This window comes from Giraffa tippelskirchi, chromosome 2 (assembly GCF_054371585.1).
Source record: "Giraffa tippelskirchi isolate mGirTip1 chromosome 2, T2T-mGirTip1v1.2.pri, whole genome shotgun sequence".
Taxonomy (NCBI): domain Eukaryota; kingdom Metazoa; phylum Chordata; class Mammalia; order Artiodactyla; family Giraffidae; genus Giraffa; species Giraffa tippelskirchi.
The window spans coordinates 63,429,158-63,455,694 of NC_137276.1; the positions used below are offsets into that span (position 1 = coordinate 63,429,158).

At 37.9% G+C, this 26,537-nt stretch overlaps 2 protein-coding genes across 16 annotated transcripts in view; one reads left to right on the forward strand and one right to left on the reverse strand.

Moving 5' to 3' along the window:
• The window catches only part of FAM149B1 (family with sequence similarity 149 member B1), a 43,164-nt gene extending 38,195 nt beyond the window's left edge, over positions 1-4,969 (reverse strand). For all 4 annotated transcript variants that reach the window (XR_014075894.1, XM_081566059.1, XM_081566052.1 and 1 more), the window contains exon 1: positions 4,750-4,969. Coding sequence is in view for 3 of the 4 variants with exons in the window: in XM_081566059.1 (XP_081422185.1) it covers positions 4,750-4,796 (47 nt within the window). In the remaining variant the exon portion in view is untranslated. The remainder of the gene's footprint in view (positions 1-4,749) is intronic.
• A 134-nt stretch (positions 4,970-5,103) lies between these two features.
• Positions 5,104-26,537, forward strand: part of ECD (ecdysoneless cell cycle regulator) — a 45,198-nt gene continuing 23,764 nt past the window's right edge. For 11 of the 12 annotated variants that reach the window (XR_014075881.1, XR_014075876.1, XR_014075877.1 and 8 more), the window contains exons 1-9: positions 5,104-5,244; positions 6,614-6,822; positions 9,950-10,067; positions 12,502-12,589; positions 12,700-12,878; positions 14,498-14,690; positions 15,583-15,711; positions 17,399-17,527; positions 19,098-19,183. Coding sequence is in view for 5 of the 12 variants with exons in the window: in XM_081565958.1 (XP_081422084.1) it covers positions 6,618-6,822; positions 9,950-10,067; positions 12,502-12,589; positions 12,700-12,878; positions 14,498-14,690; positions 15,583-15,711; positions 17,399-17,527; positions 19,098-19,183 (1,127 nt within the window). In the remaining 7 variants the exon portion in view is untranslated. The remainder of the gene's footprint in view (positions 5,245-6,613; positions 6,823-9,949; positions 10,068-12,501; positions 12,590-12,699; positions 12,879-14,497; positions 14,691-15,582; positions 15,712-17,398; positions 17,528-19,097; positions 19,184-26,537) is intronic. The other variant, XM_081566028.1, reaches the window with a different exon arrangement.

Here is a 26,537-nt window from a genome sequence, read left to right on the forward strand (position 1 = left end):
TCACCTACTTCTTGCTGTTCTGGAACTGCAATGTCCAGTGCAATAGCCATTAGCCACTAGCAGTTAAAATGTGGTCAGTTGGAAATGAGAAACGTTTTAAGTGTAAAACACATAGGATTTTGAAGTCTTAGTACAAGAATGTACAATGTACCACTAATTATTTTATTTTGGTTACATATTAAAATGATAATATTCTGGATATACAGGGGTTAAACAAAATATATTAAAACTTATTTCACTGCAAATTGAAAACATAATAAGATACAAAACACACTTATTAGAACAGCTAAGATAAAATACAGTGATAACACTAAATGCAGGTGAAGATATGGAGAAACTGGATTTCTCATACATTGCTGGTAGGAATGTAAAATGGTACAACCACTCTGGAATAATTTCAGTTTCTTATAAAACTAAATGCATGAATTTATCATAAGACCTACCCATTGCACCCTTGGGTATTTAATCCCAGAGAAATGAAAATTTATGTTCACACAAAATCTGTACACATTCAGAGCAGCTTTATTTATAATTGAAAAAAAATTAGAAGAACTGAAATGTCCTTTCACAGGTGAATAATTAAACTTTGGTATCTCTACACACACAGTGGAATATGATTTAGCAATAAAAAGGGGTGAACTGATAACGTGCAACAACTTTGATGGATTGCAAGGGCATCATGCTTACTGAAAAAAGCCAATCTCAAAAGGTTACATATACTATATGATTCTATTTATATTACATTCACAAATGAGAAAAATACAGAGGTGAAGAAACGATTAGTGGTTCCAGGGTATGGAGAAAGGAATGGATGTGACTATAAAGGGGTATATAAGGATGTTTCTTGGTGGTGATAGAACAGCACTGTATCTTGATTGCACTGGTGGTTAAATAAATATATAAATGAGATCAAATTGCATAGAACTATGTATACATATACGTACACAAAAGAGTGGATATAAAAATTGATGAAAACTGAGTAAGGTTTATAGTCTACTTAACAGTACTGTACCAATGTCAGTTTCATGGCTTTGAAAGTTACATAAGTTGTCATCATTGGGGGAATCTTGAGTGAAAGGTTCATGGGACTCTATGTACTATTTTTGTAACTTCCTGTAAGTCCATAATTACTTAAAAATAAAAAGATTAAAAAGTTAATTTCACCTGTTTCTACTATTTTTTAATGTGAGTATCTGAAAATTTTAAGTTATGTGTTTTGTATTATATTTCTATTGGATGGTGCTGTTCTAGAGAGTTCAACATGTGCATTAGAATAAACTATGAAAAAAGTGAAAGTGTTAGTTGCTTTAGTTGTGTTCTGACCCTTCGTGACCCTATAGACTGTAGCCCGTCAGGCTCCTCTGTCCATGGATTCTCCAGGCAAGAATACTGGAGTGGGTAGCCACTCCCTTCTCCAGGGGATCTTCCCGACCCAGGGTCTCCCGCACTGCAAGCAGATTCTTTGCCATCTGAGCCACTAGGGAAGACTCAGAATAAACTATGGGGTCAATTATTGTATGTTCCAGTCCTAATCATCTATAGTAGACTTTCTTTCCCCACAAAATCCATAGTCAAATAACTTGACAGGTTAAACAAAGTTACACAGGTTTCTTTACAATAGGTTTTCCCAGGGCTTTTAATATGCAAATGTGTATTATAAATGTAATACTCTTGTTTCACAAGAAAGGAAAGTGAGGCACTGAGGGATTAAGTAACTTGCTTAAGGTCATATGGCTAGTAAGTGATGGAGCCAGGATTCAAATCCAAATAGTCTATCTGAGGCTGCTCAGAGCAAATGAATAGTTTGAGATTTTAATAAATTGTACCATTTTTGTATATAAAGATAAAGACCTACTCAGCAGAGCTTGTACTTTAAATTATTTCTCAAATGGTGGAGCTGAATTTGTGGAGAGCTTTTTTCTTCTGTCATTCAATGATCTTATAACCAAAAGCTTGTCTTTGAAACAGTGGTGGAGATCAGAAATGTGGATCCCAGTCATGAAATAGAAACTTAAGACATATTTTAGCCTGTCAGAGAAATTTGGTTATGAAGTAACAATCAGATAATACCAAAGATATATTAACTTTGATCATAGGTTTATGGTTATTAAATAAGAAAATGTATATAATTTTTAGAAATGCATAATGAAGTATATGGGGTGAAATGATAATGTCTGGGGTTTTCCATTATTTCACAGATGACAGGCTGAAAAAATATACATATGAAAGATGAAGCAAATATATTAAAAATTTGATAACTGTTTAATGTAGGTGATGGGTAGTCATTATATTATTCACTATACAGTTATGCTTGAGATTTATCATTTTAAAAACGTTAAGCTGTATGCTTATGCCAAAATCTTTTTAATATCTATAATTTGTAACTGTTAGAAAACTAAAGTTAGTTCTTCAAAGCAAATTATCATTATAACACCTAAAGGGAAAAGTACCTTTAATATACTGTTATTTAAACGCATATAATCTTCATTATTGTCATTATTCACATTATTCTGACACTTCTAGAGAATCATCTTTTGGGAGAGGTATCTTTAGGGAGTATGAAATCAACAATAGAGAACAAGTAACATAACCAGGTGGTTCAGTGGTAAAGAATCTGCTTGCCAAGGCAGAGAACACAGGTTTGATCCCTGGGTCAGGAAGATCCCCTGGAGAAGGAAATGGCAACCTACTCCAGTATTCTTGCCTGGGACATCCCATGTTCAGAGAAGCCTGGTGGGCTATAGCCCATGGGGTCGCAAAAGAGCCAGACGACTAAACAACAACAACAACAGCAACATAACCATACTGGGTCAATAATTCCGGTCCAATAAGTGCAATCAACAATTTTTTTTCCATAAATGATACTTCTTTTTCACTCTCATAATGGTCAGAATTAATTATAAAAGTAGGTTTTTGGCTAAGCACTGCTCCCTAGATTGGGAAATGACTTTCTTCTTCCTAGTTCCTAAAAAGCATAACCGAGTTGCTTCTGTGTTCTATCCTATTATTTAATAGATAACAAGCTTCTGAAAGGCAAGGAAAGATCATAGACTGATTTTCTTTGTATGGCTATTGTACCAAATAGAGGTGGGAAGGGACAAGGAAATTACCACTTATTGAGGACCTATTATATGTCAAGCTCTATGCCATCACTTTTAGATATACTTTTAGATAAGGTCTTATCCTATATTACAGAACTGAAAGCTCAAAAATTTAGTAATTTGCCTAAAATTAATAAGGCTAAAAAAGAGTCTAAACAGAAACCCAGATGTGACTGAAAATACCATGCCTGTTATTACTCTGTATAGGTAATAATTAATAAATGTATGGTTGTTAAAATTACACAGTTCAGTGGAGGAAAGAAATTGGTATTTGGGGTTGAAAAGCCCAAGCTCAAAACCTATTGGTTATATAATCTTAAGGTGTGTACCTTTCTTATAGTTCATCTGCTGAAAAACTGAAGATAATCATACTCATCTTACAGAGTTGTCACGAGAATCAAGATGTGAAAGTATTTTTGAAAGTATAAAGTATTAATAAATGTATGACATTATCATTACTTCCTAAATTACATTTCACTAGGCGTGGGAGGTGGGTCTTTAAGTCAGAAACATTTGCTCTCTGGGCTTCCCTGGTGGCTCAGATGGTAAAGAATCTGCCTGCAATATGGGAAATCCAGGTTCCATCCCTGCATGGAGAAGATCCCTTGGAGGAGAGCACGGCAACCCACTCTGGTATTCTTGCCTGGAAAATCCCATGGACAGAGGAGTGAAGTGACTTAGCACAGAGCACATTTGCTCTATAAAGTCTCAAAAGCAAAACTGATCCTCAAGGATTCAGAAACTAAGTTGCAGAGGTGGGGAGGCAGTTATGTGTAATGGTTATGACCACAATCTTCAAAATCAGACAACAGGTTTATACTTCAGCTCCACCACCTTCTGGCTATGTGATCTCTACCATGCTACAACCTTTAAACCTGGGATCTTTATCTGTTGCTGCTGCTGCTGCTAAGTCACTTCAGTCGTGTCCGACTCTGTGCGACCCCATAAATGGCAGCCCACCAGGCTCCGCCGACCCTGGGATTCTCCAGGCAAGAATACTGGAGTGGGTTGCCATTTCCTTCTCCAGTGCATGAAAGGGAAAAGTGAAAGTGAAGTCGCTCAGTCATGTCCGACTCTTAGCGACCCCATGGACTGCAGCCTACCAGGCTCCTCCGTCCATGGGATTTTCCAGGCAAGAGTACTGGAGTGGGGTGCCATTGCCTTCTCCTCTTTATCTGTAGAAAGTGCAAAATAATAATAGCTCCTATCTGCTATCCTTATTGATAGAGTTGTGAGCTAATGCATATAAGTAGCTTTGCACTGTGGTTGGCACCAGACGTATTCAACTTTCTTGCAGCACTCAGCTATTAACAGCTTCAAGAGTTGTCAATGGCCATTGACACTGGGGCACGGAACACGTGGAAACTACAAAATGCCATAGGAAACCAAATCCCTAACTCAAGAAGTGCAGGCCAAACAGACCAAGTTTCTGGGACAGCACAAGTAACACGCCCTTATTAGCTGGAGAAGGAAACAGAAGGGCCAACGTCCAGCAAAGCTGGTAGGAGAGAATTCCGAAGATTTTCTTTTCTCTCACCCTGGGAAAGGTAAAAGGAGCAAGGGACTGGGCAGGGAGGGTCCCCAGAGCGCCTGCGACCCTCCTCGGCACCCCCCGGCCCGCGCTGGAGTAGCTGAGCAGTTCACTCACAACTCCAAGTTCTGTGGCACCGCCTTCCTAGTGTATCTGGAGGTCATCCTCCTCTTCCTCCTCAGCCGCGGCGGGTGCGGACAAGCCAGGGTGGGGGCTTCCAGGCCTGGCCCTCCCACCCGCTCCGGCTCGGCCCCCTCCCGCCACTTTCCGGCCCCGTCACGCCCCGTTTCCTAGACGCCACACCGCCACTTTCCCAGGGTCCCCACCTCCCTAGTCTTCCGGCTTCCCCTTAAGGGCGGAAGTGACGATATCACAGGAGCACTCACCTAATGCTTCCGCCGACTGCATCGGGACGACGGCTCGGGGTTCCGAGGCTGAGTCGTTTCTGACTTTCGGAGTTTCCCCTGCTCTGGTTCCAGACGAACGTGTGGACCCAGCCTGAGTCAGGCTGTGTCTACTGCTGGCAGTTCCCCATCAGCTCACTAGGTAGGAGAGACGGCTGAGGAAAGGTGCTGCAACAAAGACTTGCCGAAGAGGCCCAGGCCCAGAACCGTAAGCGGAATTTGCTTCATTTTGTTGGGTGAAGGAGAGAGCCTGGTCTGAGTAAAGAGCCCCTAGACTCCCAGCCAGGCCTGTGTTGCTTGGTTGCTCCTCTTGCTGTGCTCCCAGTTTTCTCATATATACAGTGTGGAGTTAGCCTGCGTGGTCTCAAAAGTCCCTTCTAGCCCTGTCACTAAATTCTTCATAATAAGGCTTTCCTGGTGGCTCAGATGGTTAAAAATCTGTCTGCAGTGGGGGAGACCCGGGTGCGATCCCTGGGTCGTGAAGATCCCCTGGAGCAGGAAATGGCAACCCACTCCCGTATTCTTGCCTGGAGAATCTCATGAATTCCCAATCCATAGGATCGCAAAGAATCGGACACGACTGAAGGGACTTAGCACGCAGGCACTTGGGTTAAAAGGCCAAATGATAATTTGGACGGTCTGTAGTGAAAGAGTGTCTAGATAGAAGATGCAATTTCCTCTGGACCGCATTTTACTAATCCGTTGGAAAAACAAGTCTGAAAATCCAATTGCAGCCGTGAAGTGGACGATCCAGCGCAGTTTTTTCTTTTACCAAGCCTCACTTGGCAACAATAGTGAACTAGTACTTTTGTATGTAAGCGAAACCTTTAGAAGATAGTTATTCACCACCTCCTAATATACCAGAGCTATACCTTCTGAAACCTGAAAAGGGGGGAAATTTAGAACAGATAGTTGTAGAATCAAGAGCCATGCGCAGATTATTTGGGGGTGAAATGATAGGAATGAATGTTTTGTAGTTTTGAATTCCTCTATCCCACACAATGGGAAAGATTTAAATTCTGCAGAGTAAGGGAGATTGTGCTTAAGAACATTTAAATATTAAAAATTTAACTAGGGAAGGATTAAAGAGATGATAGGTAACAGTCTCATTCTCCAGTTAAGGGAAAAGCCACAGAAAGAGAAAATGAAATGCCCAGAACACAATTGGGACTTTTGGCAGATCTGGGACTTTTGATAGTGTTTAAAAATGTTATTGCAGTGTTTCCAAAAGTGTGTTATACGCACCACTGATAATGGAGGGGCAAACATTGTTTATTTTATTCTTAATGCTTATTTATTAGTTTGGGAATGTGGTATTGGATTTCCATTTATTGTAGTATATTAAAAGTTCCTTTAATATAATTGTAAGTATAAAACTGTCATTAAAAGAATATTAAATAAGTGTTACCATAGTTGATATGTGGTCAATGCAAAAAGCGTGATGATGGTATGTAAATCACCGAATTTGGGGGAACAATGTTAATAGAATTGCCTAGCATAGTTCAGGGACTAGGATATTACTTCTACAGTATTCTATATGGTTTATATTATTGAAACTTTAAATGTAACTTTCAAAGAAAAATGGAGGAAAATATGAAGTTTGCTACAGTGGAAGACGCCGTAGAGTATCGCCTGTTCCTGATACCAGATAAACCAGAGGACCCAGAAGAACACAGAGAGACCCTTCAAAAGTACATTGAGAGGATAATGACCCAGTTTGCACCCGTGCTGGTCCCCTATATCTGGCAGAATCAGCCTTTCAATCTCAAATATAAACCTGGGAAAGGTAAGGTTCTTTTGCTTATTTTGCTTTGATACATGTGGCTTTTAATGTCATTCTGACACCAGTGATGTGTAATAGTCCACAGTTCATTCAGTGTTGTCAGGAGATTTATATCCTGAACTGTTTATGGTATTTGCTGAAATTCAGTTAAGCTCTTGAACTTAAAAAAATTAAAAAAAAATTCATGTTGATGAAAGCTTTCTAACAGTCATTATCTTAGGAACTAATATATACTCAACATTATCAAGCCATGGCTTTTCTTTTGAACTTTACTATGCCATCTTATATCTAGGTACCTACACTAAACAGGTTCAGGCTGGCTTCTTTAACCATAGTTCTTTCAGCTGTTACTTTGTATTCCTCCGTCTTGATAGTGTGTTTACTAGGCTGCCTTGTTTGATATAGTTGTTTTGCCAAGAGTCTAAGAGTGGGTCTGCTTGGCTTATAAAGAGAAATAATTGAGCTAAATAACCACTATTTTCCACACAGAAGCATTTTGAGATTCCTTCACTGCTTCGCTGTATTGTCAGTGCTTGAGATCTGACCTGTGGCCAAATAATGGCACTTTGTCCTCTCATTTCTTGTAACTTTACTAAAATGGGTCGTGGATAACTTACCAAGGCTCTGTTCATGCAACAACAACTTCTGTGGGGTCTTATTTCATATCAGGAGCCTGACATCTTGTGATTCCTTCATTCTGGCTCTCATTTTAGTGCTTCTCTGTTACCTTTTGGCTAGCAGTTGCCAAATGTAAAATGTTAATTTTATTGAATGCCTTATCACTGATACGTGTGATACTTATTGGCAAGAACACTGTCCCATTAGCACAGCACGGCAAAACTAATCCCCTATCTTTTTTCTCAAAAATAATTTTTACACAGTGCTCTCTCATCTTGCTTAATGGTATTACTATCCACCTAGGAGTCAAGCTTGTTAGTAATTCAAAATCACCCTCAAATCCTCACTTCACCATGTTCCACAGGCACTAAATCCTACTGTTTTTACTCCTGAAATCTGACCCTTTCTCACATCTGTTTGGCTACAGTCTAGGCCCTCTTCATCTGGAAGACTAAGGTGGCCACCTAACTAATCTCTCTGGTCCCAGTGTCTCCAGTTCCTGACAGTGTTGACAGTTATCTTTGTAAAACGAATTTGATCATGTCACTCTCCTGCCTAACACCCTCCGACAGTTCTGCATTGCTTCTGGATGAAATTAAAATTGAAGTTTAATATGTAAAGTGAAAGTCGCTCAGTCATGTCTGACTCTTTGCGACGCCATGGACTATACAGTCCATGGAATTCTCCAGGCCAGAGAATTCTCTAGTAGCCTTTCCCTTCTCCAGAGGATCTTCCCAACCCAGGGATTGAACTCAGGTCTCCTTCATTGCAGGAGGATCCTTTACTAGCTGAGCCACAAGGGAAGCCCTTAATATGTAAGGTAGATAAAAGTGAAGGCACTCTAACTGGAGCTTCTCTAGTTGAAGAAACTCGGGAGATCTGGAGTAGGGAGAGGTGTTGGTTGGGCAGTTTGTCCCACCTGTGTGGCATTTTTTTTTGCCATGGCAACTCTTGAGACACTCCACAGTACGCTTGTTTGACCTTCATTCTATTAATATGATATATTACGTCGGTTGGTTTTCCTGTGTCAAATCATCCTTGCATTCCAGGAATAAATCTCACTTGGTCATGGTGTACAATCCTTTTAACATGTTGTTGAATTAGTTTGCAGGTGTTTTGTTGGCTCATGCTGGCCTCAAAAAATAAGTTTGGGAATGTTCCCTCCTCTTCAGTTTTCTTTTTTTTTGATGTTAATTCTTCTTTAAATGTTTGGTAGAGTTTTCCAGTGAAGTCCTGGGCTTTTCTTGGTTGAGAAGTTTCTGATTATTAATTCACTTTCCTTACTATTATAGATATGTACAAGTTTTCTACTTCTGTGTGTTCCAGTCTTGACAAGTTGTGTGTTTCCAGGAATTTATGCATTTCTTCTAAGTTATCCAGTTTGTTGGTGTACAGTTGTTCATTGTGTTTTCTTATAATTTTTATTTCTGTGGCATAGGTTGTGATATTCCCTCTTTCATTTCTGATTTTAGCTATTTGAGTCTGTTTTTCTTAATCTAGTGTTTTGTGAATTTTGTTGATCTTTTAAACAAACCAACTCAGTTTAGTTGATTTTTTAAAATATTGTTTTCCTATTCTCTATTTCGTTGATCTCTGCTCTAATCTTCATTATTTCCTTCCTCTAGCTTTGAGTTTAGTTCTTCTTTTTCTAGTTCCTTAAGGTATGAAGTTAGGTTGTTGATCTGAGATCTTTTATAACTGTAAACTTCCTCGTAGCACTGCTTTCACTGTATCCCGTGTGTTTGGTTTGTTGTATTGGTTTTCATTGAAAGTGTTAAAGTGAAAGTGTTAGTTGCTCAGTTGTGTGTCCAACTCTTTGCAACCCCATGGACTGTAACCTGTCAGGCTCCTCTGTCCATGGAATCCTCTGGGCAAGAATACTGGAGTGGGTTGCCATTTCCTCCTCCAGGGGATCTTCCCCACCCAGGGATTGAACTTGGGTCTCCCGCATTGTGGGTAGATTCTTTACCGTCTAAGCCACCAGAGAAGCCCTGGTTTTCATTAGCCTCCCAATATTTTCTAATTCCCCTCATGACTTCTTCTTTGACCCATTGGCTATCTGAGTATATTGTTTAAGTTCTACATATTTTTGGATAATGCACTTGTTTGAAAATTTCTGCTGATACTCCCAGAACACGCAATCATCTGTCATGCCTCTGTGCCTTTACACATGCATGTGTTCTCTCTTTCTGGAAACCTACTGTGGTCATTCCTCCAGAGGAGCATAGCTCAGATATCACATATGTTACGACCACATAGCCCTCAGTGTATACTTCTGTTCATCATCTTGTTTTGTGATTGGTTGTCCATCTCCTGTTGTCCAGACTCTAAGCTCTTCAAGAGTAAGCTTCTTATATCTTTGTTCTGTATTGCAACCTCAGCTCCCAGTATATGGCCATACTCCTGGAGCATAGCCAGTTAATAAAAGTTTGTTTAATTGAATGATTGCTTGTACTTTTATTTGAACTGATAAATTTATTTGATTATATCATTGCTTTTCTCTTGTTTTTAGGAGATGTTCCTGCTCATATATTTGGCGTGACAAAGTTTGGGGATAACATTGAGGATGAATGGTTTATTGTTTATATAGTGAAGCAAATTACAAAAGAATTTCCAGAGTTAGTAGCAAGGTATTATAGTTTTATTAATAATTCTTAAACAAGTATCATATTAATGCATATGTATGGAATCTAGAAAAATGGTACTGATGAACCTAATAGAGAACAGACTTGTGGACAAAGTGGGGGAAGGTGAGGATGCGATGAATTGAGACAGTAGCATTGACATATATGCACTATTATGTGTAAAATAGATAGATAGTGGGAAGTTGCTATATAACACAGGGAACCCAGCCTCATGCTCTGTGATGACCTAGAGGGATGGAGTAAGGGGAAGGGAGGGAGGCTCAAGAGGAAGGGAGATGTATATATATACACACACACACACATATGTATATGTAATTACGACTGATTTGTGTTGTACTGAACAAACCAACAAAACATTGTAAAGCAGTTTTCCACCAATTAAGAAATAAAAATTAAAAAAATAAAGAAGCCAGCTTCACAAAAAATAATAATTCTTAAGGAATTCTATTATGGAAAATGACTACATTTTTATCCATTTAGTAATATTTTTTTCTGTAGCTGGTGGAAATTGTACAGATTTGAGATGTAGATTTTAAATGTGACTTCTGTGTTTTATTCCTTTTTGCTGGTGACTTCCTTATCTTAAAGAAGAATTAAAGTATCATCTGAGAGTTTAACTTCCAAAAACTTTCACATAAAACCTGCTTAGTTTAGGTTTTCTCTTCTTTTTTTTATTCTTGTTATGGAAGAACAAATTCACATGGTAAATAAAATTCAAGCAATACAAAAGGGTGTACTGCTCTGTTTTACCAAAAGTAATCACTATCAAATTTCTGTGTCTTAAAAAGAAATTCATATATATATATATATATATATATATATAATTTCACAGATTTCTCTATGTCTTCCCCTATAGCTCTATTTTTTTTTTTTTGAGAAACTATATACAGAAGACATTTAAAGAGACATCAGTGAACAACTGTATGGATACGAAGCAAAGTAGATAATAATGCATTGTAATTCAGTTTTTAAAATATTATAGGAACTGATAATTCTCTGTCATTCCCAAGTTAGTTGCTCTGTGGCATATGGAATCTTCCCGGATCAGGGATCCAACCCAAATCTCCCGATTGGCAGACTGACTCTCAACAACTGAGCCACCAGGGAAGCAAGAGTGTTTTAAAACAAACCTCCAATATTATACCATTTGATTTTTAAATACTTTAGGATGTAAACTTAAGAGATAATGCAACACTACTATTACCACACCTACAAATAGGTAGCCCTACTTTTTAAATAAATGGTAGAATTTTCAATAAACAGGCACAAATATGGTAGTTTATATCTTTACTAGGATAGTAATGAGGGGGCAGTGCCTTCCATATGCTGATTCTGATATTTATATATGCAGTGATGGGTCATACTTACACACTAGGCCTCTAAAGCTCTTTTAATAAGCATCTACTGTCTTGTCAGTTGTTTTTCTTTTTTAATTAGAAAAAGAAAGAAGTTTTTCCTCTATGTCTCTGCCAGATTAATGCTCCTAAAGTAGAGCTCAAACCATTTTACTTCCCTACTCTAAAACATTTCATTTGTTTTGTTTATAAAATTAAACTCATTCTCACTGGATTCTGCCAACATTTAAAGCTCTTCACAAAATGATATAACTGTGCTTTTCTAGTCCTTTTTTTTATTTGTTGTCAGTCTTCAAATCTCTACCTTAAACGCCACCTCCATAGTTTTGCTTATGCTGTTCCCACTCCCCAGAGCATCTCTCCTTTTCTGGATGTATTGTATCTCCACCCATTAAAAGTAAAAATAATCTGGGACAATATATGTAGTATGCTACCATTTGTGCAACAGGAGAAGAAAAAAATTTATATTCCTATTGGCTACCTTACACATAAGCAAACTCCAGAAGGATAAACGAGAAGTAACAATGGTGGAGGGGTTGGGCATATAGATACAAAAGTGCATGGAAACTTTTTCATTGTATAACTATTTATGTATTTTTTAAAAGTTTTAATCATGTGACTGTACTACATATTCAGAAATTTAAATTTTTAGAAAGTGATGCAGATGAGGCAAAACAAAAGTATCTTTCAGGGCCCAGTAGTACTTCCTCCAAAAAAGTTTTCCTAATCTTGGCTGTATGTGATTTTTTTTTTTTTTCTTTTGAAGACCTATGTACTTGGTATATTTTTCACATTTTTGCTACCGCTATTTATTTATGTACTTATTTTTTCTCCTTATCACTCTCGAATTCCTCCTTACAATTTTAGAGTCTCCCTTCAGTACTTAATGGTATCTTAAAATATTTTGCTTAATTATAGAAATCTACATAATTATAGACATCTATGGTATATAGTCATATATTTATTTACTAAGATTAGGGCAAAAATGTATTAGAACAAATCTGTTTTGATTATTAGCAAATATGTACTTCTTATAATTCAAAGTGAAATTTCTTTTGCATTAGGATTGAAGACAATGACGGTGAATTCTTGTTAATAGAAGCTGCTGACTTTCTCCCTAAATGGTTGGATCCTGATAATAGTGCCAACAGGGTAAGTATATCCAAGTTTAGAAAATTTACAGAGGTGAAACCATGTGGCATCATTTTCATATGTACCTGGATTTTGTCAGTGCCAAGTATGGAAACTGTATCACTTTGCAGGTATTTTTCCACCAAGGGGAGTTGTGCATTATTCCTGCACCAAAGAAATCTGGAACAGTATCCTGGTTACCTACCACACCCCCAACAATCTCACAAGCACTGAGTATAATCTCAGCACACCCAGAAAAAATTCTGGCTTCAGAATCTGTACGAGCTGCCGTGAATAGACGCATCAGAGGGTAAGAAAACTGACACTTTCACTGCTAGTCAAGGAGCCTTTGACTTCGTGTTGCTCAAGTCTTTTGTTGAATCTAAGCATTTCTTTCATCTAGATTAGTGCTGATTTTCATTCTGTCTTCATCCTTTGTGAAACTGACCAACAAATTAAACTTCATGTGTTTTAAAATCAAGAAACAGCTGTATCTTTTAGTTGCCATTTGAATGTTGTAGGCCCAATGTTTTTGCATTTATTTACCTTAGAGAGTGTGGCTAAGTATTATGTAGATTCATATATAAAAATTTTCGGACCTTTAGAGATGAAAATCTGAGAGAGCACAATCTGTTCAGGATTTTTCTCTGATTCTGGGTGTATATATGGGATTCTCTGACTTAGTTGGAGTGCGTTAGATTCTATTCAGAAGAGAACAAACACCTTAGTCTAATAATGTATTAGTTCAGCCATTCAAATTTGAGTACCTATTAAATGTTTAGTACTATTCAGATCATAACGGTATTAAATAATAATCTCTTTTAGCTTTGCTTTGGTACACTTTGTACCATTCTTTATGAGAATAAATTCTGATTTTCTTTACAAAGTATACTTGGACACTACTGAAGTGACTTAGCAGTAGTAGCAGCAGTAACGTTTTCGTTTTGTTTTTATTGGACCACCTTAATCCCTTTTCTTTATTTTCCATTTCTTACACGTTTTCTTTCTCTCTTTTCCTACCTGTAGTCTTTAGTATATAGAGTATCTTTTTTAAACAATTATTTTTTTGGCCACTCAGCATGGAAATCTTAGTTCCCCAACTAGGGAATGAACCTGGGTTGCTGGCAGTGGAAGCGCCAAATTCTAACCAGTGGACCACCAGGGAATTCCCAAGGGTGACAAGAGAGTTGTCACTCTTCATCTCACTCATCTCACTCCTGATGAACCAAGGCAAGACAAGATGTTAAGAGGAAAGTAAATGGTTTAAGAATCCTAGATATTTACACCAGTTCAGTTCAGTTCAGTTGCTCAGTTGTGTCTGACTCTTTGCGACCCTGTGGACTGCAGCACACCAGGCCTCCCTGTCCATCACCAACTCCCGGAGCTTGCTCAAACTCATGTCCATTAAGTCAGTGATGCCATCCAACCATCTCATCCTCTGTCGTCCCCTTCTCCTGCCTTCAATCTTTCCCAGCATCAGTGCCTTTTCTAATGAGTCATTTCTTCACATCACATGGCCGAAGTATATTGGAGGTTCAGCTTCAACATTAGTCCTTTCAGTGAATATTCAGGACTGATTTCCTTTAGGATGGAGTGGTTTGATCTCGCAGTCTAAGGGACTCTCAAGAGTCTTCAGCAACACCACACTTCAAAAGCATCGATTCTTCGGTGCTCAGCTTTCTTTATGGTCCAGCTCTCACATCCATACATGACTACTGAAAAAACCATAGCTTTGACTAGATGGACCTATGTTGGCAAAGTAATGTCTCTGCTTTTTAATATGCTGTCTAGGTTGGTCATAGCTTTTCTTTCAAGGAGTAAGCGTCTTTTAATTTCATGGCTGTAGTCACCATCTACAGTGATTTTGGAGCCCAAGAAAATAAACTTTGTCATATCATAAAATAAAAGTGATTATGTTACCTGTCACAGGTACCCAGAAAAAATTAAAGCCTCCCTTCATCAAGCACACTGCTTCCTCCCAGCTGGTATTGCAGCAGTGCTGAAGCAGCGCCCCAGATTGGTGGCTGCAGGAGTCCAGGCATTTTACCTCCGGGACCCCATTGACCTGCGGGCCTGTCGTATTTTCAAGACATTCTTGCCTGAAACACGAATAATGACATCGGTAAGATAGCTCTCTTGGTCATTTAGTTTCTCTCACTGAAAAGAATATTGAACATTATTTTAATTGTTTACTAGGAAAAAATTGGGAATATTCTGTTTCTCATAGCAAGTTAATACAGACTTTTTGTTGTTATTGTTCAGTCGCTAAGTTATGTCCAACTTTGCAATCTCATGCACTGCAGCACACCAGGCTTTCCTGTCCTTCACTATCTCTCTGAGTTTGCTCAAACTCATGTCCATTGAGTTGGTGATGCCATCCAACCATCTCGTCCTTTGTTGCCCCCTTCTCCTTCTGTCCTCAGTCTTTCCCATCATCAGGATCTTTTCCAGTGAGTCGGCTCTTCACATCGGGGGGCCAAAGTATTGGAGCTTCAACTTAAGCACCAGTCTTTCCAATGAATATTCAGGGTTGATTTCATTTAGGATTGACTGGTGTCATAGCCTTGATTTTTTCTTTTCTCCTATCCAGAAGAGGAAGACTGTAAGAGACCTGACTTCCTATTTTATATCTCAATGTTTCCTAGCTATTTCTGACCAAATTTTCCCTATGTGAGCAATTATATCTTTCTTAGCAATAAAACATTTCCTTTCCTCCAGAGAATTAAGAATTATTCTTTATCAACTACCCACCAAAATTGCCGTGTAATGTAACTAATGATTTGAATTACCTTAGTGACAACTAAATACAGACAGTGAAGGTAAATTTTATGGTGTGTGAATTATATCTTTGTAAAGCTGTTACTAAAAAATATAGACAGTAAATAGGTTGAGTCTTCTTTGCATTTATCTAAATATGAAGCTCGTAAATGAAGTTATTGTTGTTAACTGTGAAATGATACTCAGGCATTTTAATTTCAGGAAGACACTCACATATTTTGTGTCCCAATGTCCAGGTCACTTTCACTAGATGTCTGTATGCACAGTTGGTGCAACAAAGGTTTGTGCCAGACCGGCGGAGTGGATACAGGCTGCCTCCTCCATGTCACCCCCAGTACCGAGCCCATGAATTGGGCATGAAGTTGGTAATGTTGAACCAGAAAATTTAATTTTCTTCCTTGATGTCAAAGGGCTCTTCACAGAGTGATGACACAACTTAGAAATCTAGAAATACACTGTATTAATGTGAGAATGTAGTAAGATGTGGTATTTGAAATAAGGAAAAATGGACTATTCTGTAAGGGATGATAGAACTGTGTGTCCATCTGAAAAAGTTGATTATCTCACATCTATGCCAAAATAAATTCCAGTTGGACCAAATATTTAAGTGAAAAAAACAAAACCATAAAATTTGAAAGAAACTGTAGGAAAATTTATGAAAATATGAGTAAGAAAGTCCTTCCTAAGCATGACTTGAAACTGGAAACAATAAAAGAAAAGATTGATAAATTTGATTATATAAAAATTAAACATTTCTATATGGAAAAAAACCATAAATATAGTCAAAATACAGTTAACCTGGAGAAAGTGTAAAATATATTTGCAGTTTAAATGACAAAGACTAAAAAGAAAAACTAGTAAATGACAAAAGTTGCTTTATCTAGTATATAGCATTGCTACAATTCAAGATGAAAAAAATAGTAGTAATCAATCAAAAATGATCAGAAACCATTAACAGATAGTCCAGAGAAAAGGAAATACAAATGATTTTTATGAAAAATGTTGACATTTGCTCATAATAAAAGAAATGCGATATAAAACTACAAAGTAACGTTTTTCACCATTTGATTGGCAAGTATCCAGAAGTTTGATAACAAGTACGAGGTTTGTAAAAATACGTAAAGAGGTACCCTCAAACATTATTGATAGGAATACGAGTTGATTCAGTCTCTTAGAACAGTTTATCACTTTCCATAATATTTAAAATGCACAAACCCTGCTGCTCAGCATTTTCACTTCCTGAAATTTATCCTCCATATATTTTACTTGTGCACAAAGACGTATGAAGATACTCGTGAAAGCATTGTTTATAGTAGCAAAAGATTGGAAAATACTAAAATGTCTACTAGTAGAAAAATAGTTGGATAAATTATGGTCTGTCCATGAAGTGGGATGGATAAATTTATGTGTTTGTATGAAATCATCTCCAGGGCATATCACTAAGAGAAAAGCAAGGTTCAGAGCAGTGTGTATGTTGCCATTTAGTGATGAAGGGGATGGAGTAGGAGGATATATTTATGCACATGCACACGTATCTGCTTTAGTGTAAAGATTACTTCTGAAAAGATATGCAAGGAATTGGTGGCAGTAGTTTTCTCCAGAGTAATCAGGGAATCTCCCTATTAGAATTATTTTGCCATGTGCATTTATTATATTTTTTAATCAAAGGACTCTTAAAATGAAGTGATTCCCTCCCTTTACTATTCCTAAGACCATGCTTAATTCGTTTATAATTGTGTTAGACAAGAAACCTTTTGCAACCCTTTTTAAGCAAGCAAGAAGGAAGTTTAAATTTCTAGTTTTTTAATCAGTGAGAAGAGAAATCTCTTTCAGAAAAATAAGAATTTTTGTTTTCTGTTATTTGCTTCCCCTTTATAATTTTTAGTAATCTGTAGAGATTAAGAAACTTGGAATTAAAGTCATATTTTTTTCATAAAATTTAAAGAATATTATGAATGTTCACATACCCATATGTCCAGTCACCTAGTTCTTGAGTGTGGTTAAATGGAAAGAATGTAACCTAATAATAAAAATTCTGTCTTTTCCATGTAGGCTCATGGATTTGAGATCTTATGTTCCAAATGTAGCCCACATTTTTCTGACTCCAAAAAATCCCTTGTGACTACATCACCACTCTGGGCTGGCTTCCTTGAAAGTCTGAAAAAGAATGATTACTTTAAGGTATGACTTGCAATGCACTGTTTAAATTGTACAGTCGAGGGAAAATCAAGCCAGTGATCTAAAGTGTTAGGTCCATATTAATGTGTGACATAATTGTAAGAACTAGAGTTAAAAGGGATCATTCTAGTTTGGTGGTAATAAGGGAGTGTCTATAAACTGTTTCTAATATTTTAGAAAAATTGATAACATCTATACAAAGTGATAAAAGTTACTATTTATATCAGATGAATAACTTGCGCAAATCTATAAAGCAAACATGAAGACACCAAATAGAAAAATTAGCAAAGACATAGATTAAAAAATTACATGACCTAAATGAGAGGGAAATCCCAAAAAAGGGGATGTATGTAGATGTATGGCTGATTCACTTTGCTGTACAGTGAAGTACACAACAATGTAAAGCAACTATGCTCCAATTAAAAAAAAATTACAAAAAGGGAACTAGTAAATTTCTCTTAAAATAATCACTCTCACACATAGTAAAGATATGTATATTGACACAATAATAAAGACCATTTTTCACATATGTAAAAAGCATATGAAAGATATTTAGCACTATTGAAAATATAGTGAAAATAGTACACCTATACATTGCTGATAACATTGTAACAGTTACAACCTTAACTGGAAAGTAATTTGATACTGTATTCTAAGAATTATGCAGAAGTTCAAACTTGGAACCTTCACTTTATTTTATTATTATTTTTAATTGGAAGATAATTGCTTTACAATGTTGTGTTTCTGCTGTACAACACATGAATCAGCTATAAGTATATGTATATCCCCTCCTCCTAAACCCCCCTCCTCCGCACAACCCCCCCTTTTTAGGTCATTGTGGAGCACAGAGCTGAGCTCCCTGTGCTAAATAAACAGCAGCTTCCCAGTAGCTGTCTGTTTTACACATAGTAGCGTATACATGTCAATGCTACTCTCTCAATTTGTCCTACCCTCTCCTTCCCCTGCTGTGTTCATAAGTCATCCTCTATGTCTGTGCCTCTGTTCCTGCCTTGCAAATAGGGAAACTTTATGTTAAATAATCTACACTTTAAGGAAACATCCAAGAAGTAGAAAAGTCCTTAAGAATATGATAATTTTAAGGATTGTGTAGTGGTATGGAAAACTGCTTATATTATAGTATGTTTTTTAAAGAATGTAAAATATTAAGCATAGATGCCATCATAAACATGCCTGTGAAAGGTAGAAATGATAGTTTAGAATTACGCTGTTTTTGAGCTCTATTTGTACTTTGTTTTATAAATTAGTTGCTAGTTAATCAATTGTTTCTTTATAACAAGTTATTAACAAATAATAGAAAATGATAGAAAACCTCCCAAATTGGAAAGAGGCCCTTAAATGGTGAAAAGGATGAGGACCCATTACATTTAGCCTAGTCCCTTTTTTGGAGAAACTGTACATCCATGACAGAACAAGGATGAGGACTCAGGCCTCATGATTTTTGTATGATATATTAGTACTGTATTGTATACTGCCTCCCTGAAAGTTGCTGGTGAGCAGGTTATTTTAATGATACCATCTATATCAGGTTCTGATGGGCATTATTATTTTTTAGGGACTGATGGAAGGTTCTGTTCAGTACCAGGAAAGGCTAGAAATGGCCAAGAACTACTTCCAGCTCTCTGTAAATCGGCCAGAAAGGTGAGTTTATCTCTACCCAAACAGGGCAGCAGAATGATAACTTGCCAGAAGTTAAGGCGTTACTTACTCCTGAGACTGCTGCATATGTTGGAGTTTCCATATTTAAACTGTTAATGGCAGGACTCATGACTACTGAAGGAGCTGGTGTCGAGAGAGGAGGTGGTATTATAGGAGTTTGCTGGCACTTGTAGCCATCACTACCACCGCCACCACCACCACCACCATCATCATCATCATATAATGACTAGTGTATATTGAGTACTTACAAAGCTTAGGCCACTAACTCATTTAATCCCCTCTTAAAGCCCTGTGAAATAGATATAATTGTTATTTTCCCTGTCCACAGCTGAGAAACTGAATCTAAGAGAAGTTAAGTAATTTGCCAAAGGTTACACAGCTCAAAGTGACAGGCCTAGAATTTGAACTGACGGTTTCTGGTATTGAGCAACATGCTTAATTCCTGTGGGAGTTCTGGGCTGTGTTCAGCTTTTTTAGGTGGATCTGAAACACAGGATGAAGCAGGCATTCAGCTTCCAAATCATATCTCATTCTAACCTGCCATATATTTTCTGGGGGAAGAAAGAAATGAGCACAGGGTTAGAAAAAAATGGTGGTAGTTTAGTTGCTAAGTCGTGTCCACAACTCTTGCGACCCATGGACTGTAGCCTGCCAGGCTCCTACGTTCATGGGATTCTCCAGACAAGAATACTGGAGTGGGTTGCCATTTCCTTCTCCAGGGGATCTTGCTGACCGAGAAATCGAACCCACGTCTCCTGCATTGCAGGCAGATTCTTTTACCGACTGAGCTATGAGGGAAGCCACATGGAAGAAAATGGCTGCCCTTTAAAATTCAATAAAGTTGAGTTTCAGTTCTGGTAGTACTGGAGTAACATATCAGACTACCCCCTGCTAATTGCAGTGATAACCCTGGACAGAATATAAAAACAAAAACAAAACCCAGTTATTTGAAGACACTGGAGAAAAACGCAAGCAAAAATCAGAGGGAATAGGATGCTTGAAAGGAGAAAGTCCCTTTTGTCTGACTTGTCCCCTGAGGGCACTTCTAGTCAGTGTGGCCCAAGGAAAATGGAGCTTCTGCAGAAAGGTTTATTGGGCTGAGGGATCAAAGGTTAGAATTTGAGCACTGGAAAAAATTCAGTTTATGTTTGCAAAACTGACTTTGAGATTGTTCAGTTCAGTCGCTCAGTCGTGTCTGACTCTTTGCAACCGCATGAACCGCAGCACGCCAGGCCTCCCTGTCCATCACCAATTCCCGGAGTCCACACAAACCCATGTCCATCAAGACAGTGATGCCATCCAATCATCTCATCCTCTGTCGTCCCCTTCTCCTCCTGCCCCCAATCCTTCCCAGCATTAGGGTCTTTTCCAATGAGTCAACCCTTCGCATCAGGTGGCCAAAGTATTGGAGTTTCAGCTTCAACATCAGTCCTTCCAGTGAACACCCAGGACTGATCTCCTTTAGGATGGATTGATTGGATCTCCTTGCAGTCCAAAGGACTGTCAAGAGTCTTCTCCAACATCACAGTTCAAAAGCATCAATTCTGTGGCACTCAGCTTTCTTCACAGTCCAACTCTCACATCCATACATGACTACTGGAAAAACCATAGCCTTGACCATACGGACTTTTGTTGGCAAAGTAATGTCTCTGCTTTTAAATATGCTGTCCAGGTTGGCCATAACCTTCCTTCCAAGGAGTAAGCGTCTTTTAATTTCATGGCTAAAATCAACATCAGCAGTGATTTTGGAGCCCAAAAAAATAAAGTCAGCCACTGTTTCCACTGTTTCCCTGTCTATTTGCCATGAAGTGATGGGACCAGATGCCATGATCTTAGTTTTCTGAACGTTGAGCTTTAAGCCAACTTTTTCACTCTCCTCTTTCACTTTCATCAAGAGGTTCTTTAGTTCTTCTTCACTTTCTGCCATAAGATGGCATGTGAGATGAGTGCAATTGTGCGGTAGCTTGAGCATTCTTTGGCATTGCCTTTCTTTGGGACTGGAATGAAAACTGACCTTTTCCAGCCCTGTGGCCACTGCTGAGTTTTCCAAATTTGCTGGCATATTGAGTGCAGCACTTTCACAGCATCATCTTTCAGGATTTGAAATAGCTCAACTGGAATTCCATCACCTCCACTAGCTTTGTTCATAGTGATGCTTTCTAAGGCCCACTTGACTTCACATTCCAGGATGTCTGGCTCTAGGTGAGGGATCACACCATCATGATTATCTGGGTCGTGAAGACCTTTTTTGTACAGTTCTTCTGTGTATTCTTGCCACCTCTTCTTAATATCCTCTGCTTCTGTTAGGTCCATACCATTTCTGTCCTTTATCGAGCCCATCTTTGGATGAAATGTTCCCTTGGTATCTCTAATTTTCTTGAAGAGATCTCTAGTCTTTCCCAATCTGTTGTTTTCCTCTATTTCTTTGCATTGATCGCTGAGGAAGGCTTTCTTATCTCTCCTTGCTATTCTTTGAAACTCTGCATTCAGATGGGAATATCTTTCCCTTTCTCCTTTGCTTTTCGCTTCTCTTCTCTTCCCAGCTATCTGTAAGGCCTCCTCAGACAGCCATTTTGAGATTCTTAAAGTTATTAAATAACGTGAAAGAAATAACTTTGTAAATGTTGTGGCTCAGAAGGTCCCCAGTTGTGTGTGGATGTGTGTTTTGTTTTGTTGTTGGGCTTTTTTCTCAAACTGAACTGGTTTTGAACCCCAGTTGTTTTGCCAACATCTCAAACATCACATATATGTGTAATAAAATGTTACTTAAAGTTTGTATGAAGCAAAATTGATGCCGAGAGAGCTCTAACCTCAGTATCTGTGAGATTGTTATGACTTTACAGCAGTCTCTATTCTTTTCTATTCTTGCCTGGAGAATTCTGTGGACAGAGGAGCCCTGATGGGCTGCAGTCCATGGGATTGCAGAGTCGGACCCAACTGAACAGCTAACACTTTTTTTTCCACTCTTCTGTAAGTGTCTAGGGGTGCCTTTGTCCCATTCTCATCAATTTTACGGCAGTAATTTGTGGGAAAGAGGATGCCTTCTTAGGGTATGTTTTAAGGAAACTTGGGGAAGAAAGTAAAGGAGGTGGCTCTCATAGTTAGGGGAATCTCCCCCAGATGAATCTTGTCACCTCTAGGAGACCACTCCCCCGTTGAACAGCATTACTTTATAATCTTCGGTTGAAGAGAAGTTAAGAAATTAGAGTTCAATGCATGATACAAGGTGCTCGGGGCTGGTACACTGGGATGACCCAGAGGGTGGGACGGGGAGGGAAGTGGGAGGGGGGGTTCTGGAAGGGGAAAACATGTACACCCATGGTAGATTCATGTCAACGTATGGCAAAACAAATACAATATTGTAAAGTTAAAAAATAGATAAATAAACTAATTAAAAAAAAAAAAGAAATTAGACTCATGTAGGAGATTTAGGGCTATCTTATTCTCCCATGAAATAAGATAGATTGAGGGTTTGGTAGTTCTTTTTAAATAATAATGTCTTTTATTATTATAAAAATAACATTCATTCATATAGGAAATAGAGAAAAATGTAAGAGGGAAAAATTTATATCATGAGTTAGCCACTATTATTATTCTTTCGATTTACTGCCTTCTGGGATTCTTCTTCCTCATAACCAATTGATTTAAAAAAAAATTTTTACATTATCAAGAAATTATGTGTCTTGTTCATAATTTTTACTTGTTGTGATCTTACATTTTCCCATGACCCTGTTTTGATAAGTGTATTTTTAAATAGCTGCACAGCGTTTTAGCAAATGGACACTAATTTACTTATTGCAAATAGCTTCAATACCCAACATTTTCATGAGTGTTGTAGGAGAAACTCCCAATCACCAACCAGAATGACTTCTCTGCAATTTGAAACCAAGCTCACATCTCCCTCTAGACCTGTTCTTGACTTCCTAAAGCTTTTGTTTGTTTGTTTTGTTTTTATTAGCTGAATTAATATCTTTGACTGTTTCCTGCTGTCTTTTAATTGTACCACCATCCTTCTTATCACCCAGACCTCCTGGCTGTCCTTGGATCCAGTCCTTAGATACTGTTCACTATTATCTTGTGTCTTGCATTCTTTTTCCTTACTGCCTGGGTAGATATACTCTAATTACTTCATTATTGAACTATGGCTACACCTAAACTTATTTCTTACCCTCTAGTGACTCTTCTCTTCCAATTCAACCATCAGAGCCAGGAGAATCCGCTTGAAATATATCTGTAATCATGTTACTTCCCTCTCCTAAAAATTATTGGAGATTGTAATAGTGAAAAATTACAAACAGTGGAAGTGTCCACCAATAGTAGATAAATGAATTTCAGTGTATTTATATGATGGCTTACTATCCATTAGTTAACCAGAGATTACATAAATATCCATAAATCTAAACCAGAATGTCTCAACCTTGACACTATTGACACTTTGGACCAGATGGTTCTTTGCTGTGGGGAGCCATCCTGTGCATTGTAAGATGAAGCAACGTCTCTGACCTCTATACCCAGTAAATTCCCCTAGGACTGACTCCCCACTCCCCACCAATTGTGACAACCAAAAATATTGCCGAATGTTGCCAAATTGTCACCAGTTAAGAATCACTGGTCTAAATGAATAGATTTAAAAAATACAATATTGAATGAAAAATACAAGTAAAATGTGGGTGCTATGGATATAAATTTTAAAAATACACAAAATGTTATATATTATAGATACAGCTATCTTCATTCACTCAGTAAGTATTTATTATCTCCTATGTGCGAGGCCGTATTCTAGGCACTGGGAATAGAACAAGTGAACCCCAGTTCTCCCTGCCCTGTGGAGCTGCATACTAGTGTAGGAGAAAGACAATAAACCATTATATGATGGTAGATGGTAATTAGTACTTTGAAGAAAAGGCAGTGTTTGGGGAGAGAGATGTGAGGGCTGCTCTTCTAGAAAGGCTGACCAGGGAGACCGTTCCAAGGGGGTTTTCTTTCAAAAGAGATCTAAGAATGTCAAGGATTGAGGCAGACAGGTGATACTGAGGGAATGGTATCAAGGGAATAACACGTCAGGTAGAGAAAACAGTGTTCTCTTACTCACTCAGTGGCCCAGAAAGGTTCTTGTGAGAGCTGTCACTTTTGGGTAGCAGAGAAACAGATTGGAACTGGTAGTGTTGATCATCAAAGGAAATACTAACTTTATCTATCATGTATTTTTTAAAGTACGTGCTTAAAGAATTCGCCTGCCATTGCAGGAGATACAGATTAGATCTCTGGGTTGGGAAGATCCCCTGGAGGAGGAAGTGGCAACCCATTCCAATATTCTTGCCTGGAAAATTCTATGAACAGAGGAGCCTGGCAAGCTGCAGTCCATGGGGTCAGAAAGAGTCGGACACGACTGAACACCACCATCACATATATTACTAGTTTGGTTTTTGTGTTAAATTTATTAACGTAATCATATATTTAGACTAGAGGTAAATATAGCAGTATTTTAATTCTGGGTGGTAAGGATATATTTATTATCTTTTATTTTAATCTCATAAAGCAAAAATTAAAAATAACAAAGAAGCCATCAGTGATCACTCCTTATTTCACTGAGTCTAAACTTAGCCATTTCAGCCTCGTTGTACTCTTCAGTCCATCTGTTCAGCCTCAGATTTCACCCTTAAGCCAAACTGAACCCGTTTGCTCTCTCTGAACATGTTCCTCACTTCCCCAACTCTATACAAACGCTCCTTTTCCCCCATGCCTAGTTTCTTTATCCTGTCTTACCCATCAAAATCCTCTTGATTCTTTAAGGGCTAACTCAGTTTCTTCCATTAGTTCTTTTTTTTTTTTAACTTCTCTGTTTCCACCCAGTGAATGTAATTACCTTCTTCTGTGATTCTTTGAACCATTTGGTATTTCTGTGTGACTTTATATGTTTTCAACTTATCATAATTATTTGTGTATATTTCTTTTCTCTGTCTTAGTAATATTTACATATTACAGAGTAGGGATAATTCCCTGTTACCCACGTGATTCAGCAAGGTATGCAAATGTTTATTAAATTAATGCAAGTCTATTATATAACTTGGTTTGTTCCATTATAAATAGTTAAGACAGAGTTCCATAAACTTATATAACAAATCACATCACCATCATAAAATAGCTCACTTGTCATATAAATAATCTCTGTGTGTATCTCCCTCTCAGTTTATAGTGAGGGGAGTACAAAATAGTATCAGAAGACTTGATTTCAAGCCTTTGCTCTGTCCAACTCAATGACCTTGCAAAAGTTATAGAAATTCACTGGGCTCTGAGTTTCTCATTTGTAAAACAAGATTATTACCTCCTTGTAATAGTAATTACAGGGCTAAATAAGAAAATGTATTTGAAGTGCTAGCCTAGCATTTAATACATGATAGATTAATTTTTGTGCGTACTTTCTTCTGGGTTTTCATTTCTTCATAATATGATATATATAGATTGAAAGAGTTACACTAAATCAGCAGCTTCATGATGGTGTTCCATGGAGCCTGCTGCAGAGCAAAGGGGAAGGCAAGATGAGCAGGTCTCTGAGCCTACAGCCTCCATTTCAATCAAAGCAATCTTTAAGGGTTCTTTTTAGTTTGACTGAGGTATAATCAACAAAACTGTAAGACACTTAAAGTGCCATTGTGGTGATTTGATATACCTATACATTATGAAAAAGAGTCCCACCACCTAGTTAATTAACAGATTCATCACCTCACATATTTATATTTTGTGTGTATGTGAGAACATTTAATTTTTACTCTCTTAGCAGATTTCATTTACACAATAGTGTTATCAACTATAGTAACCATGTTTCACATTAGATCCTATGACTATATTTACAGCTGAAAGTTTGAATCCTTTTTCTAGGATTTTTGTGCTTATTTCCGTCACCCCTTAGTCACTGGCAACCACTTTTATTCTCCGTTTCCATGAGGTTGACTTTTTTTTTTTTAATTTCCACATATAAGTGATACCATGCAGTATATAACTTTCTCTGTCTAGCTAATTCCATTCAGCATAATGCCTTCAAGGTGCATCCATGTTGTTGCAACGACAAGGTTTCTTTCTCTCTCATGGCTAAATAATATTCCGTTGTGTATATATGTATATCTGTGCATGTGTGCTAAATTGCTTCAATCGTGTCCAGCTCTGTGTGATCCCATGGACTGTAGCCTGCCAGGCTCCTCTGTCCATGGGATTCTCCAGGCAAGAATACTGGAGTGGGTTGCTGTGCCCTCCAGGGGATCTTCCCGACCCAGGGATTGAACCTGCGTCTCTTACATCTCCTGCATTGGCAGACAAGTTCTTTACCACTAGTGCCACC